Source organism: Gracilinanus agilis, chromosome 3 (genome assembly GCF_016433145.1).
Source record: "Gracilinanus agilis isolate LMUSP501 chromosome 3, AgileGrace, whole genome shotgun sequence".
Classification (NCBI taxonomy): Eukaryota; Metazoa; Chordata; class Mammalia; order Didelphimorphia; family Didelphidae; genus Gracilinanus; species Gracilinanus agilis.
In genome coordinates, this window is record NC_058132.1 from 189,300,783 (window position 1) to 189,319,217 (window position 18,435).

The 18,435-nt window shown below is 39.5% G+C and overlaps 1 protein-coding gene across 1 annotated transcript in view; it reads right to left on the reverse strand.

Annotated features, from left to right (window-relative positions):
• Positions 1–1,059: 1,059 nt before the first annotated feature.
• EXPH5 (exophilin 5) overlaps positions 1,060–18,435 on the reverse strand; it is a 107,142-nt gene continuing 89,766 nt past the window's right edge. Inside the window, exons 5-6 of the mRNA XM_044669138.1 lie at positions 11,827–11,959; positions 1,060–6,725 (exon numbers count right to left, since the gene is read on the reverse strand). Of these exons, the coding sequence (XP_044525073.1) occupies positions 1,060–6,725; positions 11,827–11,959 (5,799 nt within the window). The remainder of the gene's footprint in view (positions 6,726–11,826; positions 11,960–18,435) is intronic.

An 18,435-nucleotide genomic window follows, 5' to 3' on the forward strand; every position in this document is an offset into this window, starting at 1 on the left:
CCAAGGTTGCACAGCTTAGTTAGAACTAGGGGTAGGACCTGAACATAGATATTCTTGGTTTCAGATCTAGTACAGTATCTGCTCCAACATTCTATGCCGTCTAATTAGTCTAACTAAAGTCAGCTTCTTATAAACCCTAAAGGTACATCAGGTTAGTAAAAAATAATCTAGCCTTATCCCCACTTCCTCAAAAAGACATAAAAATCAAGCCCTCAAATGATGATGAAATGTTGTTCATTTTCTTATATGGGGGAAATAATAGCTTATCATCATCATCATCATAATCTCCATCATTTTAAGTAGTGTTATTAATAAAGCAGAACATGAGCTGTACTGGATGATTAATAGAGTGTATAAATAGAAATTTTGTACCTTTGAACTACATTTCCCAGCATCCCTTTCCTCCTTCATCTCCATCTTCCGTGCTTATGTTGTTTGTATATAGATGGTGTAACTCAGCTTTTCCCACGTGCATGGTTGGGAAAGTTGGCTTTTACTCAGGCTTTTACTTTTGTCTTTTATTCCTTTTACTTCAAGTTAATATTAATAAACTTTATAAAATATAATACTTGGAATATTTGGATATTAATTTTTAATCTCACATTCAAAGGCACAAAATTTCCATTTATATGAGAGTTCATCTTTTTTGGGAAGAAAGAGTGAAGGAAAAGGAAAAAGAGAGGTTCAAGATTGGAAGCTGAATCGGAGATTAAAAAGTTGGGAAGATAAAAGTTAGAATACACCACCCTCCTTGGCAGTCCCGTTGGGGACAGGCAAGGAAGTGTGAAACCTTCCAAAGAAACAATAAAAGAACATTTATCTCTGAGGGGCAAAAAACCCCAAAACACAAACAAAAACATAATCCAGATTTGTTTATGCTGAATCCAGAGAGTTGCAGGTGTGGGGAAAAACAGGGAACGAGGCTGCTTCAGAATAAGGACTGCTCAGACCAGATGCTTTCATGGTCACAATGCTATTTACAAAGATGTTTACCCTGGATTCTCAGTAACAACAGTTGGTTATTTTTTTAAAAGTTATTCTCTTTATTGAAAAGGGGCCTCAGAGTTCTGACTCCTTGTCAGCTTCATCCAGGTAGTACTCGTCATCTGTAGTGGTGTCCGTGTCAGATCCTGAATGCCCCACAACAGGTTCATCCTGATAGATGTTAAGCATCTCCCTGGGAGACAAGCCCTCTTTTGACATTTTGCTGGAGGTGAGCGATTCGGGTTTGTTAGCAGGATGACTCACGTCATCTGACAGGAAGCCAGGGTTTTTAAGGAAATTTGGCCTCCACAGCCTCCCTTCTGTGAGTGACCTCTTGACGTTCTCTAAGAAAGCCAGCTGCTGTTCCTTCCCAAAAATCCCATAGTCGATCGGTCTGGAGATGGAGCTTGTAGTAGCCCTGGGACCAGTGGCCCTAGCCCTGTCACTGCCCAGAGTCCAGGTCTCTTTTTCATCACAGGTAGAGAGCTCAGAAAAAGATCGGAACCTTCTTCCATACCCACTTTGAACAGGAAATTCATTCCCAAGTTTCTCTCTGTCCGGGTTGTTGTCAGAAAAAGTACACGCAGAACAGTGGCGCTCACGCGTTTTCTGAGGTTGACTTATCTGTTGCTGGTTACTTTGCTCATGTATGTTTTTCAAGCTCTTGGAACGATAGAGATTCGAGTCAGGCTCCCATTCTCGGAGTGAGATATTTTTTTGCTGAGTGCTGGGTGGCCAGATTCTTTTATCAGGAGCCTTGCATGCAGCCTTGGATGGGAAATGAAGGCTCAGCCTCTTCAGCTCCTCAGAGAAGTCCCTCGTCCCCATGCTGGGCTGCGCTGGGGTTTCCTGCCCCGTTTTCAGACTTTGAGGGCCTCTCTCCATTAGTATTTCATTTTCAAAGTTTGTGCTACTCAGTGGTGATCCTGTCACCTCCTCAAGCTGGTTCTTCTGTGCTTTGGAATGACTGCTCGTTGTTTTTTGCTCACTTACATGTGTGACGGGCTTCTGGATGGAATCCAAAGGAGCCTGGGGAGGGTTCTCAGTCTTACTCTCCTCCCATGTTGGGGGCGCAGTGCTCTCAGACCCACGAGTACCTGATTTCTTATATTCATGTGTGGATTCTGGGATCCCAAGGGTGGATTCGGCTGATAATGGAGCCATCTCTGGTGTGCTCTGAGGCAAGCCATTGCTACTGGAATTGACCTCTTCTTGTGGGAAAATAGTAGTGATGTGTCTTCTGGGGCTCATATCTTTTGTGGAAAATTTTCTGCTGACTTTGGACATCGCTGCCAGTTTTTGTTTAACAGAAGGCCTGTTTTTCCTTTTCTCTAGGTTTTTTTCTTTGGTGCAATCCAAATCACACTTAATTTCATTGATTACCTTGGGAGGTGAATATTGATCCCCAGATAGCCCCTGTATTTTCTCATTTGCCTTTGTGTTTGGGACATCTTCTACCTTAGCCAATCCGTCTTTATCTGTATTACTTATCTTATCTGTATCACTTCCTTGAGGTACTTCCTTTGGTTCCCTCAGTGACCTTTCTAAGTCAGGCTGACCTTTATGGTTCATCTCCCCAGGATGAAGTTTGATGGAATTGGAGGAGAGAGAGAAGTCTTTACTTTGTAAAGCAGAACATGTTTTTTCAATAAGTTTTTGGTCATCCGTTTTAAGTTTCCCATTAGCCGACTCTGGCTGTGACTCTCTTACATTGTCATAGAAGGATTTAGCTCCAGATACTAAGTTTATTTTATCATTAACTTTTTCACCACAATAATTTCTACTTCCAATAGACATAACATCTATGTTGCAAGGCCCACATTTTTCCAAGATTTCTCTTGTGCAAGGACCGTCACTAGCATCTCCCAAGTGGGTCTGGATGACAGAAGGGCTCTCTCTCTCACATACTTTAATGGACTGTTTGGGATTTTCAAGCTTTCTTTCTCGAACAAGTTTATCATGAAGTACTGTGGGTGAGTCAGAGGTATACCTGGTATGATTCTGCCATTTTTCTTGTCCCTGTTGATGACCAGGAATGAAAGAAAAGGTACCTACACTTTTGCTTTGTAAATCACCTGAGATTGTTTTAGCTGAAGGAGCCTTGGTAGGATTACATTCTTCTCTGCAAAGAGAAATGCCTCCAACCACTTCTTGTAATGTCTCTGCTGAGGGCTTTTCTGCCCCAGGAGATGGACTATGTGGTGACTGAAAAAGAGCTCCTGTCTCAGTGTCCTGGGAGAAAGAATGCTTTCTCCATTGAACCCTGCTAACAGATGCCTTTGCATAGGGAGAGACAGGTGATTCTGGTAATGACTGTGTGGAAGAATTGAGTCTCTTCTTTGACAAAGAAATAGGGAATGTTGCATCCTCCACCGTGACTGATTCTGGGGATAAACTTACACTTTGTGTATCACTTTTAAGGAAGTCACATAATTTTTTGTTGTGTTTCCGTGGTAAAGTGTAATAGATGGAAACCACCTCAAGACGTTTTACATTGTCTTCATCGCCAGAAACAGTGACTGTGCTTGTTGTCTTGTATTTGTGTAGATGTTTTCCATTTTGCATTTCTGACATATCTGGAGAAGAAGATAAATGTTTTTCATCAGAGAGGAAAATGGTATTTGCAAGATTATCTTTCTGGGAAGAAGCCATTTTGCCACGATTTTCAGGGCAGACTTGAAAACTTTCTTCATGAGGATGACCTTTGACTAGTTGTAAAGAATGTTTTTTAATTGATGGGCTGTTTTCCTGAGTGGTAGAGATCAACTCTTCAGGCCTTGGTGTTAAAATAGAAGGTTCTGAGTCTAAGCCATATTTATCCCTTCTGTCCACTCTACCTGAGAAACTTATCCCCAAAGGTCTGGTCCTTTTGATTTCAAATGGAGGGGGCCCTTTTCTAAAAGAAGCAGGTGCTATGTTTCTAATGTTTGCCATTATCTCTACAGGTGTAGACCTTAATGAGGAAGAGTTGACATTTACTTCAGGGCATTGCCTATTTGGTTCAGAAGAATTGGAATTATTTTTGTTTGAGAAGCATTTCTCTAGCGGATCTTTCGTGTTCTTTATTTGGAATGGAGGGGGCCCCTTCCTAAATGAGGTGGACATTATCTTGTTTTCTAGCTTTATATTGTCATCGTTTAGGAAACTGGTCAATTTTCTTGGGAAGGTACAGTAAATGTCAAGGGGTTCAAGAGCCTGGGAATTACCCTGATCAGGAACTATATCATTACTGTCATTATTTGCCTGTCTCCAGAAATTTCCAGATTTGCTTAACTTCTCAATATAGGATACAGAACGCCTTATTTTCCCTTTTTCTCTCCCTAAAGTGAAAGAATAGTCTGGATGGCATTTAGCAACATCCTTCAGTTTGTGATGATCAAGTACCTGGATATCCCCACTAGCTTGGTTTTCTGAGGTGCTGACAGTTAATTGGTCATTTTGATCTTTATCACTAGAATGGGACTTTTCTTCACTTCCCCTTTGAGATGGTTCTTTTCCCAGAAGACTTTTCTTTGAGAACATTTCCCCTTCTGCTATTATATTAGATGTGAAATTTAATGAAGTACCTGAGGGAGTTACTAAAGAAGCTAAGGAAGGGCTGTCAGCAGGAAAAGATGATGGAAGACTTTGCCCATCATCTGGCAATAGTTCTGGGGAATGATCTGAAAGGCCATGATGGTTTTCAGCAAACCTGGGACAGTTGGTAGGAGGAAGCAAAGCATTTTTTAATCTACCACCTTGCACATCCTTGGCATCTAAAACAAATGAATCTTCTTTATATTGTGGGTTTTGATTACTGGCAGTTTCTAGTTTCCAGTCTTCATTTTTGATGTTGGAAATACCAACATTGTTTTTTGCTGATTCTTGCTGAAAACCTTGATTTTGTTTGGAAAAAGATAATGTTGTTCTGTTTTCCTGAGAGAAAGGAAATGAAGTTCCTGAATCTGGTTTTCTTTCCATGGTAGAATCATTTTCTTTTTTAAGTGCATTTGCTTTATCTTTGTTTGATATGTAGATTTTGGAAATATCTCTTTTGCCAAAGACTCTCGTTGGCTTTTTTGAAACTATGGAGACAGGCGCATTAAAAACAAATTTATCACTGGAAAGGGTGGTTGAGTCCCTAGAAAGAGAAAGCTGATAATCAGGTGTCGTCTCCATAATAGCTGACTGAGAAACAATTGGTACTGTTTTATCTGCCTGGCCTGTCTCATCAACCTTGTTTGGGTGTCCCATTTTTTCTGACACAGATTTGGTCAAGTCTTTTTCAGGATTTGACTCAGTGATCCAAGTGTTTGGCTGGTTTCTATTAACAGTGACAGAGTCATCACTGGTTTCAATAACTTCTTTTTGACTTCTTAAAGGGAAAGAGACAGATTCATCAGGAATATCCCCCTTGGTATCCCATGACATAGTGGGAGCATTCTGGAAGTCAGAGTGTTGAGAGGTTTCTGTTCTATGTGGTATCTGGACTGAGGATGCCAAATTCTGAGTGGTTTCAGGTAAGTTGGTCTCTGAATTTGTATTTGTTTCCTTTGGAGGCCACTTCTGTTGACTTACTAGCATATCCCGTTTGACTTGACTCCTTGAGCAAATATCTGGGACATTCCAAAATTTGTTTCCCATTGTATCCGTGGAAGGTGTGGGAAAATGCTCATATTTTTCCTGTAAGTCTCCTTGGGTACCATTATCTTGTGATAGGACTTCCATGTCTTCTGATACACATATCTGAAAATTATAGTCTCCATGAATTGACTCTTCTTTATTTCTAGAAAAGTTTACTCTCCAAGGTTGAGATGGCACAGGAGTGCTATCATTATGGACAGCTGGCACCTCATTTACATCAGTTGATATCATTTCAAAGTCTCTGTCAGAAGAACTGAATTCTTTGTTTCTGTGGTAAAAGTCAGATAAGGATGGAAACTCTTCTTTTTTATTCCAAAAAGGACTTTCTCCAAATTTTTGCAATCTTCTAGGACCCATGGTGTTGTAATAATATGACTCTGAGAATTTGTTTTCATGTTGGTGGAATGGAATGTTCTCAGAATTCTCAAATGACTCAGGACTGGTTGTTCTATCCCAAGTAGCATGTGGCCTAACACTTTGGTATACATTACTGAAATGGTAAAATTTATTTCTCCCATTGCCTTGAGGCCGGGTAGGGTATGCATCCTGATTGATAGGATCAACTTCCATTGGGGATTGTGTCCTCAGAAACTCTTCTTCATATTGAACATCTCCAGGAGAATATGGCCTATTCCATATGATAGATGACAAAGGAGTTCTCCTCGGGCTCTGCTGATGGCTTCTTGGTACAAAAACACTCTTCTTCTGAGAGTAGGATGGCAGATGTAGGCTATTTGCTGTGAAATGTCCTAACGTGGGAGAGGCTGATGGCTGTGTCCTATCAGAACACAGAGACGAACTGCCAAAGGTCTTGTGCACGTATTCCTCTTGTGAAACTGTGTGTTCTCTTGGACCATACATACCATAAATTGTTTTTGTTCTATAGGAGAAAGTTCTAAAACCTTGTCTGGGAGTGGATGGTCTTAGGATATCATAGATGGATAGATTAGAAGTTTCTCCATAGTTATTCCCATGTCTTCCCATGAGATTGCCATTTCTGCTCCCAGTGTGGTAAGAAGGACTGATCTGTGCTCTGAATCCATAGTGAATCGGTGTTCTAGGAATCCCTGGGCTTAGGGCTTGTTCCTGATCCAGTTTGTTGTCCAAGTCATCTAAAACTAAAAGGATAAAATTAATTAAATTTTTCTTTTGTAAATCAATTACAAAATTTTATGCTCATTTTTATTTATACATGCCTTTTTGCCAAAAAAATCATTCCCAGTAGGCACGTTCATTTACGATTCAATATACATTCTGTTATCTTGAATGTAATGATAATTGAATGAGTTACATTCAATTTTGCTGTGTTTTCAAGATATTTTGCTTTTAAAAAAGTAGAATGATAAAATATCTAGTGGCACATACCAGGATGAGATCCTACCCAGCAAAAAACTGTAATGTTTTCAGTAAGTACAGAAAGCTGTGTTATTCTAAGGATGAATTAAGTAGGCTGTTAGTCATGACTTCTTAGTCTTCTAATTTACTCTACATTTTGTGTATTACTTTTTATGTAGCGCTTTGGTCCTCAAGATCCTGGCTTTGTTCTTTGCTACCTGGGTCACCTTAGTCAAGTGACTTAACCTTACTGGGGCTCAATTTCCTCATAAGTAAAATGAAGCAGCTTGAATGATATAAAAATAAATGGTGAGACTGTAAAACTAATTAGGCAATGAATTGATTTACAAAATTATAAACTGATTTTAGATATGCTTGCTGTGTTAACAAAGTAGCTTCAGTTGAAGCTCATAAGTGAACTTCTCTCTTCAAGGCCAGGCCAGGCACAAGGATGCTAAGGAGACTCTGAACTCTAGCCATATCTCTGCTATCTTTTATTTGTACAATTGATATTATGAAGCAAAATATAGGACTTTAAATTTGTCCTTATTAAATGTCATCCTTTTAGAATCAACCAGTTATTCCATCCTGTTAAGCTCTTTAGGAACTTGGTTCTGTCATCTGATGATTTATCCATCCTTCTAACTTTCATGTCAATTGAAAATAAGATAATCATGGCAGCAGGCAGCATGGCACAGTGGGGAAAGTACCAGGTCTGTATTTATGGGATCTAGGTTCAAAATTGTTTTTTTTAATTAAAAAAATTTTTTTAAACCCTTACCTTCTGTCTTGGAACCAAGAGCAGTAAGGGATAGGCAATGGAGGTTAAGTGTCTTGCCCAGGGTCACACAGCCGGGAAGTGTCTGAGGCCACATTTGAACCTAGGACCTCCCATCTCTAGGCCTGGCTCTCAATCCACTGAGCTACCCAGCTGCCCCCTCAAAATTGTTTTTTTTCCAGTTACAATTTGTATAACCCAGAGCAAGTCTTTAATGTCTCCAAAGTGTCCTTAATTATAAAAATAAGGAATTGAATTAGATAGCCTCAGAGGCTCCTTTGCTCTCTGTCTCTACTATCCTATGATCCTAATGTCTTCAGTAAAGTCCCTGACAAAAATTCTAAACAGAATAGAACTGAATCTTGGGACCTAAGGCATTCCATTAGAGAGACCTCCCGCCAGACTGGCACATTGATTTGTTAATGAGAATTCTTGATTCAGCTACTTCTAAATCCCCACAACAACTGTATTTCCATATGGTCCAAGTTTCTCCTTTTCCTTAGAAAAAAAGACTTGGTTAAATAAATGCCTTGCTGCAATCAGGAAAAAGCATTCCCTTGGTTTACCAGTTTAGTGGTCCAATAAAACATGTAAGTACTTTAAGATGTCAGATTCTCTGAGGCACTGTGTTAAATATTTTAACATTTTGAAGTGACCTTTTATTTCCTACTGAGTAGAAGGACTACCACACTAGTTTCTTTAAAGAAAATTTAATTTATAAAAATTTCAACTGATAGAAAATTTAAGGGGTGTTAATTATTTTAATTGTGAAAAAATTCATTAATACAAAAGGTTTCATCTTAAAGTTCCTTCCAATAGTGAGTTCCCCTTCACACATTTAAAAATGACTATTTTGAAGAAAAAAAATGATTTTGTTCAGTTAGGCATTTATTTTATAAAGTGAGCTACACCCATAATTGAATTGGTGGAAATAAGAGATATTCCTGCCACTGTTACTGTATTAAGGAAAATCCTGATGTGGCTTGTCAGGTCCTCCCTGGACTTTGCCCTGTAGGCTATTTAAAGAGCTACAACTGGCAGTAGAGAACAACAAGGATCTTAAGAAAGGCAATTAAGAAGTCTCCAAGGAACCTTCGCCAACATCATCATCATCATAGATAGCATTTAAATAGCTCTTTAAGACTTGTGAAATACTTTCTTTTTTTAAACCTTCCTTCTTAGAATCAATACCATGTATTAGTTCCATGGCAGAAAAGTGATAAAGGCTAGCCAGTGGGAGTTAAGTGACTTGCCCAGGGTCACACAGCTAGGAAGTGTCTGAGGTCAGTACCTCCCATCTGTAGGCCTGACTCTTAATCCATTGAGCCCTGAGCCACCCAGCTGCCCCAAATTACATTTAAAAAATGTCATTTAATCTTGAAATTGTAACTCTTTAACTGTCAAAATGTCTTGCAATAAAACATAAATAATTACCTCTTTACAACACCCCCTCCCAAAGTTACTGAAGATCATTATTAAGGGATAAACCTATAATTCCATCAATGTAGGGGACTCCAAATGAGGAAACTCCCTCCACCAATGCAGATCTATAACTTTTAAGTCCTAGAGGATTGCCTGGCTTGCACTGAGAAGTTAAGGATCACACAGCCAGTTTGTGTTAGGGATCAAACTTGATGACTACAAGGCTGGTCCTCTACTACCCCAATACCCCTTACCCAAGTCCATAAGGTTGTTTTTCCAATATTAGATAAATGAGATAAACAACACCAACAATAAGGAGCAAAGAAAAAGAAAAAACAACATCCAAGCGTAAGGCAGGATTTTGGCTTTTTTAGCTTTAAAACTGGCAACAAATTCTTTGCCTGTGAGAGGATACCTTCTGTGGTGTGTGGAAGGAAAAGAAGGTCTGAGACCCAGAAACAAATTCTATTAATAAAATTAAAAACAAAAAACTAAATTCTTTCTGACATCTTGTGTAGCCAGTTCATCAGAGAATCATGGCAGCAGGCAGCATGGTACGTACAGTGGGGAAAGTACCGGCTCTGGAGTTAGAGGGTTTAGGCTCAAAACTGGTTTTTAACTCCATAGAATTCCTAGATGTTTTACTCACAACTCTGTGGAGAGCCAGAAGGTTCAGAACATCCCTGGTCTCCTTCTTCTTTGGTTTTTCAAAATACCCCCAAACAGGCCTCTTCCATGAATGGGGCCAGCTTTCCAGTGGCACCAGCCTCCTTCTCTGACCTCTCTCGAACTCGGTTGCCTCTCTCCCGAGTGCCAGAGGTTTGCCTTTATAGACTACGGGCCTGACGTGACATCATAAACTGAGGTGACGTCATTGTCCTGGTCTCAGGTCATTTCGCTTATTTCCTTAAGTTGAAGTTGGTGAAGGACTCTACTACAAGGTACCTCCTCAGAGGCTGGGACTGTTTGTGAAACAACAATATTTTGTAGGCAGAGAGTATCACTCTGTGGGGCTTAAGAAACGAGCCTCAATAAAGTTATGCCATTTACAGGCTAATCATTTAATAATTATAAACAAATGATTTCTTCAAGTAAATGAAGATTCTAATCAGGGGCAATAAAAGTAATTGAAGAGCGCCTTTTGGATAGAGTTCTTCTCATGCTCCTGGGTTCATAGGATCATTGATTTAGAGCTAGAAGGGATTAAATATTAAACATTATTACTACCGTGTAGACTTTTGAAGAAATGCTAGAGGACCTCTTCTGGAAATGCTGACAAATACAAGAAGCACATCTGTATTTGGATGCTTTGTTTTTTGATCACTGGCAGGGGGAGCTACCGGGGAATAAATTCCTTTACCATTGCAGAAATGTACTTTTTGCTAGATGCCTAGAATCCTGAGAGATTAAGTGCTACATCAGCATAGTTTCTTAGAAAGCTTGGAACCCAGATCTTCCTCCCTCAGGCTAATTCTCTTACTTCTTGCTTCTCTGCTCTCCTTTTTTTAGAAATGCATGCACCAAACTTTTTTTAGGGAAAGGGCATCAGAGTACTCTGAACAATGTGCCAGGGACTCTTGGCCTGGAAAGAACTTTAGACTATTTCATTTAGTCCAATATTTCAGAGTAGAAAACCAAGGCCCAGAGTGATTTAATAATAGCTAGCATTTATAAGCCCTTTAAAGTCTGCAAAGTGTTTTTTCTATGTTATCTCATTTGATCTTCGCAATAACCTTTTGAGGCAGGTGCTGTTGTTATCCCAATTTTTGCAGTCAAGGAAATTGAGCTTGAGAGAGGTTAAATGATTTGCCTGGGATCACGATAAGGGTGTGCTGGTAAATGTTTAACATCTGGCTTTATGAGAAGGAAAAAAAAAGTGTACACATGACACACTTTTTAAGATTAATCTGCTTTAAATCTGGCCACAAACACTTCCTAGCTTAACCCTGATTGCCTAGCCTTTGCGGCTCTTCTGCCTTAGGATTGATATTAATACAAAAGGTAAGAGTTAAAAAAAAAGATTAATCTGCAATATTAACATCCCTAACACTTTCTTAAATTTCAAATCAATAAATCAATTTAATCAACAAAATGATAAATCAAGCCCTGGTTAGCATTTGTATGACTTACAAGTTAAGTAGTATTTGCCAGTTTCTGAAGTATAAACGCTGTCAAGGAAAATGTAACAATCAATTGTAAAGAGCCAGCAGGAGCACACTCCAGTCACAGAGCTCTTCAGTGTCTGGGAGAGGACTTGAACTCAGGTCTTCGGGACTTTAAGTCTAACCTATCAAAAGGTCCTACTGAAAATCATAAACAGGAAGGTCTAGCACGAAGGCCCGCTGATTCCTAGTCGAGTGACATGTCTACCATTCTAGGTTTGGCTATGCACCATGCACAATCCCTTAGAACAGCGATGGGCAAACTATGGCCTGTGGGCCAGATGCAGCCCCCTGAAATGTTCTATCTGGCCCCATAACATTTTTCCTAATCTGATGAATACAATGATTAGGATACAATACAATGAAACTTGGAAAGAGTTGCCTTAGAAACAGACTGACACATAAGCATTTCCTTTCCTTTGGCCCCCTCTTTAAAAAGTTTGCCCATCACTGTCTTAGAATTTCCTTTTTTCCCCCCCTCAGAAAAAGGATTTATGGAGGTAGTTCAGTTCACAGACTTACCACGAAAGAATTCATTCTCTAGCTGGGAAGCATCCCATGGAGGCATGCTGCTTCCTTCCCTCATTCCTACAGGCTTTGGGGTAAATGCTGTATTTGATGACTCAGTGTTCAGTGGCGAGTTGTATATTCCAGCCTGTGAATTTTAAAGTGAAAATTAACTACAGGGTGACTTTAGGTCTTTCACCAACATACTTTTCCACACAGAAGCCTACAGATGCAATTTCCAAGTTAAATGTATTTCCACATGGACTACTCTAAAAAAGATTAATTTTTGGAAATTTCCAAAAAATCTTAGCGTTTAGTCTCATTTTCTAGACACAACATTTTTCCACATACCATATTGTTTAATGATTTTTTTCTATTTGAAATTGATAATGAATCTCACTATCTTGCCATTAACTTTTTTTTTAACCTTTACTTTCCTTCTTAGAGCCAATACCACATATTTGTTCCAAGACAGAAGAGCGGTATAAGGGCGAGGGAAAGGGGGTATTAAGTGACTTGCCAAATGTCACACAGTTAGGAAATATATGAATCCAGATTTGAACCCAGAATCTCTCATCTAAAAATAGGTACAAAAGTCAGCATGCATTTATTAAGTACTCACTCTGTGCCAGGACTGTGCTAAAGGATGGGGATTCTAAGAGAGTCAAGATAACTCCTGAAGGAGCTCACACTATATTGAGGGAGACAACAGGCAAACAACTACACAAAACCTTCTGAAAATGGGATGTGATCTCAAAAGGAAACTGGCAATAGGGGGCTGGGCTGCATAAGACAAATAGGAAAGGCCCCCTTGCAGAAGCTAGACTCTGAAGGAAGCCAGAGAAGCCAGAGATGAGGATGGAGGACATTCCAGGAATAGGAGACAGCCAGTGAAAAGGTACAGATTCAGGAGGTGGAGGCTGGCATCTAAGGAACAGCGAGCAGGCTGTTGGAGGTGAATTGTAGAAGGGAATTAAGTTTATGAAAACTCAAATCTAGGAAGGGGCTGGCCAGGTTGTAAAAGGCTACAAAAGCCAAAGAGGACATTTTATATTTGGTTCTGGAGGTCACAGGAAGCCACTGGAGTTTACAGAGCAGGAGGTGACACAGACAGGTAGACCTATGCTCTAGGAAGATGGCACTGAATGGAAGATGAACTGGAGTGAGGAGCGACTTGAGGCATGGTGGCCACCCGGTAGGCTATGGCGATAGTATGGTATGAGGTAATAAGGGCTTGCACCAGGACTGACTGTACCAGAGATGCTATGAAGGTAGGAATGACAAATCTGGAAACATTGTACGTGTGGGGTGAGTTCCAGTTAGGAGCTGGGCATGATGGTGAGGAGTTGAAGTTGTACAACTGGGGCACTGGGAGGATATTGGTACTTTCAACAGGGAAATGAGAAAGAGGGAAGAGTTTGGGGAGAGAGGTGTGTTCTGTTTTGGACATGTTGAACTTAAGATATTGATGGCCATAATTCCCAGACTGGTTGTTAAGAACTGTGTCCAGGTACTGGTGCCAAGGTCCAACGGTCCAAGAGTACAGCTAAGGAGATTTCAAAGGAATAGGAAGAAGGAAAACCAGGGACTAAAGGATTAATGAAATAGAAAATGTATCCTGATATAGAGATGGGGTAGGTATAATTTGGTGAGGACACTGATAGCTGGGATTGCTCCAGTGTGTTTCCTCATGATCCCTTTACTGTTAATCCTTCCAACTTTGTCTTTTCTTATTATCTTAAAGGGATAAACCCTAGAAGCACCCTACGTTCCTTGAGAGGGTAGCCCAGTGCCAGGCACATAGTGGCACTTGCACATGTAACCCCTATAATATAGAAAATGGCAGGATGGAATTCCTGCAGGATACAGGGTCAAGCCTCACCCAAAGTTCTCCAGGGAGGGGTCCCCTGGAATTCTACAGCCCAGCTATAGGACTTTCCTTTAATGGTGGATGAAGGTTCTGTCCTATGTGTGGGGCAGACAGAGTTGTTTTGATATTGAGAGATTCAATTCTATTCAATCCCCACTTTGAGACTGGTCAAGTTTCAAGTTTTCTTGCTCTAGAGTAGTATTCAGCAAGGGGAAGCTAGGTGGCATGGTGGATAGTGTTAGGCTTGAGGTCATGAAGACTTATCTTCCTGAGTTCAAATCTGGCTTCAGGCACTTACTAGCTATATGACTTTGGGCAAGTCACTTAACCTTGTTTGCCTCCATTCTTAATTCGTAAAATGCTGGAGAAGGAAATGGCAAACCACTCTAGTGTCTTTGCCAATAAAGCCCCAAATGGGGTCAGAAAGAATCAGACATGACTTAAAAACAACATAGTATTTAGTGCTGTCATGGGATGAGATCCAGGGATGATTCCAAGTTGAGGAAGGAATCTCTAGATGATGAGACCCCAGATAAATGTTTCTGCTTGCAGATGACATTATGTTGCTTGCATCAGACTCTGGAAAACTTCAGATCCTCCTAGAGAAGGCTCATAATCCCTCAAAATAGTTTGGTCTAACTATCCACTCAGGAAAAATAAATGGATGAGGAAAGCCTACTGTTTGCATTATGATATACATTTATATGTACATGAGGGATTCTCCACAGGTAATGAGATCCCTAGAGAGCTGTTTTGGAGAGAGAAGAGACTGGAAGAAAGGTGCCCAGGGAGGATACTATTACAGTAGTCCAGATGAACAAGACTCTAACAAGAGTCTTAATGAAGATGGTGGGCATGTGAATGGAAAGGGAGGTCTAAATACAATACATTGCCAAGGTAGATGAATGTGACTTAGTAACTGATTGGCTATCTGGTACGGGGAATAATATGGAAGAATCAAGGATGAGTCTAGGAAGTGGCTAGTTACTGGGCTAGGAATTACTGGAAAGATTAAAAAACAGGTAAATTAAAAGGAAGGGGAAAGATAAGGAGGAAAAAAGATGAATCGTTCTCTTGGGACAAACTGGATTTTAAGTTCCAGTGGCACACCGTAAGCAAAGATGTTCAAGAAGCAGCTACAAATGTAAGGCCAGAGCTCAGATCCAAACATACATCATCCATTTGGAGGTGATAATTAAAGCCAAAGGAATGGATTAAATGAAGAAAAGAGAGAATAGAGAGAGAAGAAAAGAGAAGTGAGGACTGTCTTGGGACATACCTTGTAACAAAAGAGACTTCAGAGGTCACCTAGTCCATATCTCTAATTTTACAGAAAAGGAAACTGAACTTGAAAGAGGCTAAATGACTCATCCAAGAACATTCAGGAAAAGGCAAATCTGGGATCTGAAGTGGAAGGAATACCTCCACAGATCTCAGAGAGTCCCCTACCAGTTCTAGGATTTTATGACCCCATCACCTCAGACACGACTAGCCAAACATCTTCTTATGAAGTAACCCTGGAATCTTTGTAAACGTCTTGGGGCAGCTAAACCTGCTGAACAGATACCAGAGTTAAGGCTTACTGATAATATCAAATGCTTTGGGAAAGCCAACAAATTAATTTTAGAGGAATAACTGTAAATTTCCTTTATCTTCTCTATGGAAAGGTCTCATTTATCAATCCACCCTGTGGGTCCCAAAATATGGCATGAAACCATACTACCAGGTATTGGTATGCAAAGAACAATGGGGTGCACTCAGGCACCTGGCCACGGAGCCTTGGATCAGCCAGCGATAGAGAGGAGTGCCTGGCAGGAGATGCTTCTAGCACTTAGCACATGTCTCATATATAGCATGTACTTAGTAAATGTTTGTTAAATTTGAATATTAGTCATCATTCAAGTGTTTCTTCTTGAGTATAGTGATTATTGTGGCATCTTTATTATAATTCTGTGACATTTCTTTTTTTGGTCACATTTCGGTTGAAGGGAACTTTTGGGGAGTAAAGAATTATAAAATCATATAAAATCACTCCCCAGTAAAGAAAATCCCTCTACCAATGCAGACTGACACCTTCTCTGCTACTAAAATTAGAAAGTTGCCTAGGTCAATGGTATCAAACTCAAACAGAAACTCAAGTATCCCTGTGGTCCATATATTGACTTAGTTTTAAAATGTAATATTACCTATATTTTATTTATTTTGTTAAATATTTCCCAATTACATTTTAAAAAACCTTTACCTTATACCTTAGAATAAATATCATATATTTGGGACCCACAAGGTAGATTGAGAAATGGGACCTTTCCATAGAGAAAATTAAGGAAAACTACAGTAATTCCTCTAAAATTAATTTTTGGCTTTCCCAAAGCATTTGATATTACCAGTACACCTTAACTTTGATATTTGTTCAGGTAATATCCCCTATATATGATGGTACCTGGAGCTGTGTGCACTAGGACATCTTTACATTAAATTTTTTCTTGGTGATTTAAAAAATTCTTATAGGTTCAATGATCACTTCTATGAAGATGACTCCCAGATCTATCTATCTAGCTAGCTAGCTAGCTATCTGTATGTATGTCTCTCATCTTAGTTTATCTTCTGAATTCCAGTACCATCCCACTAACTATCCCCTAAAAATCTATAACTGGATGTCTAATAGGAAACTAATTCAGCATTACTGAAACATAATGCAATCTTTTTATTCTCCAAAACCTCTCTTCCTTCTCTATTTCTGTAATTTCTAACCATCACTGTTCTAGTCATTCAGATTAGAAAACTCAGTCACCCTTTATTAATTTAAGCTGTAAAATGGGGATAAAATATATAACCTACTTTACAGAGTTGTTATAAAGAGCAAATGAGATAAAATTTGTAGCACAGTGCCTGGCACATAGCAGGGACTTAATAAATATGTGTTCCTTTCTCCTTCCCTTTGATTCTTTTCCCTCCATTGCTCTTGTAATCATTTGCCAAGTCCTATAGATTCTACCTTCTCTCCACTTAGCTGCTGCCCTAGTGACAGATCTTCATTGCCTCCATCTCACATTATTGTCATGGCTTCCTATTTCTCCCTTTCTCCCAGGTTCTCCTTTCCTGAGCCTTTCCTCCACATAGCTTCCAAAGTCATATTCCTAAGTGCCAAAATATGTCAGTCTTCTCCTCAAGGAGATCCCATGATTTCCTCTTACTGCTAGAATAACATAAAAACCGGTCCTCTATTTGGCTATTAAAAATCATTCATAGTCTGGCACCTCCCTACCTTTCCAGTCTTATTGCACATCACTTTCCTTTATGCACTGTCTAGTCCATCCATACCAGTCTACTTTCTATTTTCTATTTTCTATCTTTATGCCTTTGCATAAGCTACATTCACATACCACACTAACCCCCATACAGAGAATGCATTTCCCTTTTACCTCTCATAGAATTCCTAGATTCCTCCAAAACTTAATTAGAATGATACCTCATACAAGAATCCAATCTTGCTGAAAAGTAAAGTAATAAATGTTGGATGGGATGTGGCAAAATTGAGACACTAATGCATTGTTGGTGGAGTTGTGAATTGATCCAACCATTCTGGATGGCAATTTGGAACTATGTCCAAAGAGCACTAAGAGATTGCCTGCCCTTTGATCCAGCCATACCACTGCTGGATTTATACCCCACAGAGATCATAGGGGGAAAGACATGTACAAAAATATTTATAGCCACACTCTTTGTAGTGGCAAAAAACTGGAAAATGAGGATATGCCCTTCAATTGGGGAATGGCTGAACAAATTGTGGTATCTGTTGGTGATAGAATACTAGGGTGCTTAAAGGAATAATGAATTGGAGGAATTCCAAGTGAACTGGAATGACCTCCAGGAACTGATGCAGAGTGAAAAAAGCAGAACCAGAAGAACATTGTACATAGAGACTGATACACTGGAAAAATAGAATGTAATGGACTTCTGTTCTAGCAGCAATGCAATGACCCAGGACAATTCTGAGGGACTTAGGATAAAGAATGCTACCCACATCCAGAGAAAGAACTGTGGGAATAGAAACACAGAAGAAAAACAATTGCTTGGACACATGGGATGATGGGGGATGCAGACTCTAAACGATCACCCCAGAGCAACTATCAATAATATGGAAAGAGGTCTTGATCAATGACACATGTAAAACCCATTGGAAATGCACGTTGGTTATAGGTAGGGGAGTGGTTTTGGGGGGAGAGAAAGAACATGAATCATGTAACCATGGAAAATTTTCCTAAAAAATGAATTTAAAAAAAGAATTCAGTTTTTATTTTTCTTTGCCCACTTCAATACACCACTAGTTGCTAGTGCCCCACATAGAAATTCCTTTCCATGTATTTTATATTTACATTAGAAATTTCTTGCTATATAGTTTACATTTATTTAATTTGTACGTGTGATTTCATAGACTTTTTTTTTTGTCTGCCTATGATTTATTCCTAGAGCTTAGCACAGTTCACTGCCTTTCTTAGGCACTTAATAAATGATTGCTGAGTTGCACTTAACTGAGACCCCAATATTACAAAGTAGTAAGAGGAGGCAACAAATCATAGTGTAAATGATATTGAACTAGAAGTGAGCAGTCCTAGTTTAGAGTCTATACTCTACTACATACTGTGTGATCTTGGGCTTTACATCTTGGGGCCTCAGTTTCCTCAAATGTAAAATGAGAAAGTTGAAGCTTGTTTTTCTCCAATAGCCCTTTCAGTGCTAACCAGCCTAGCTTT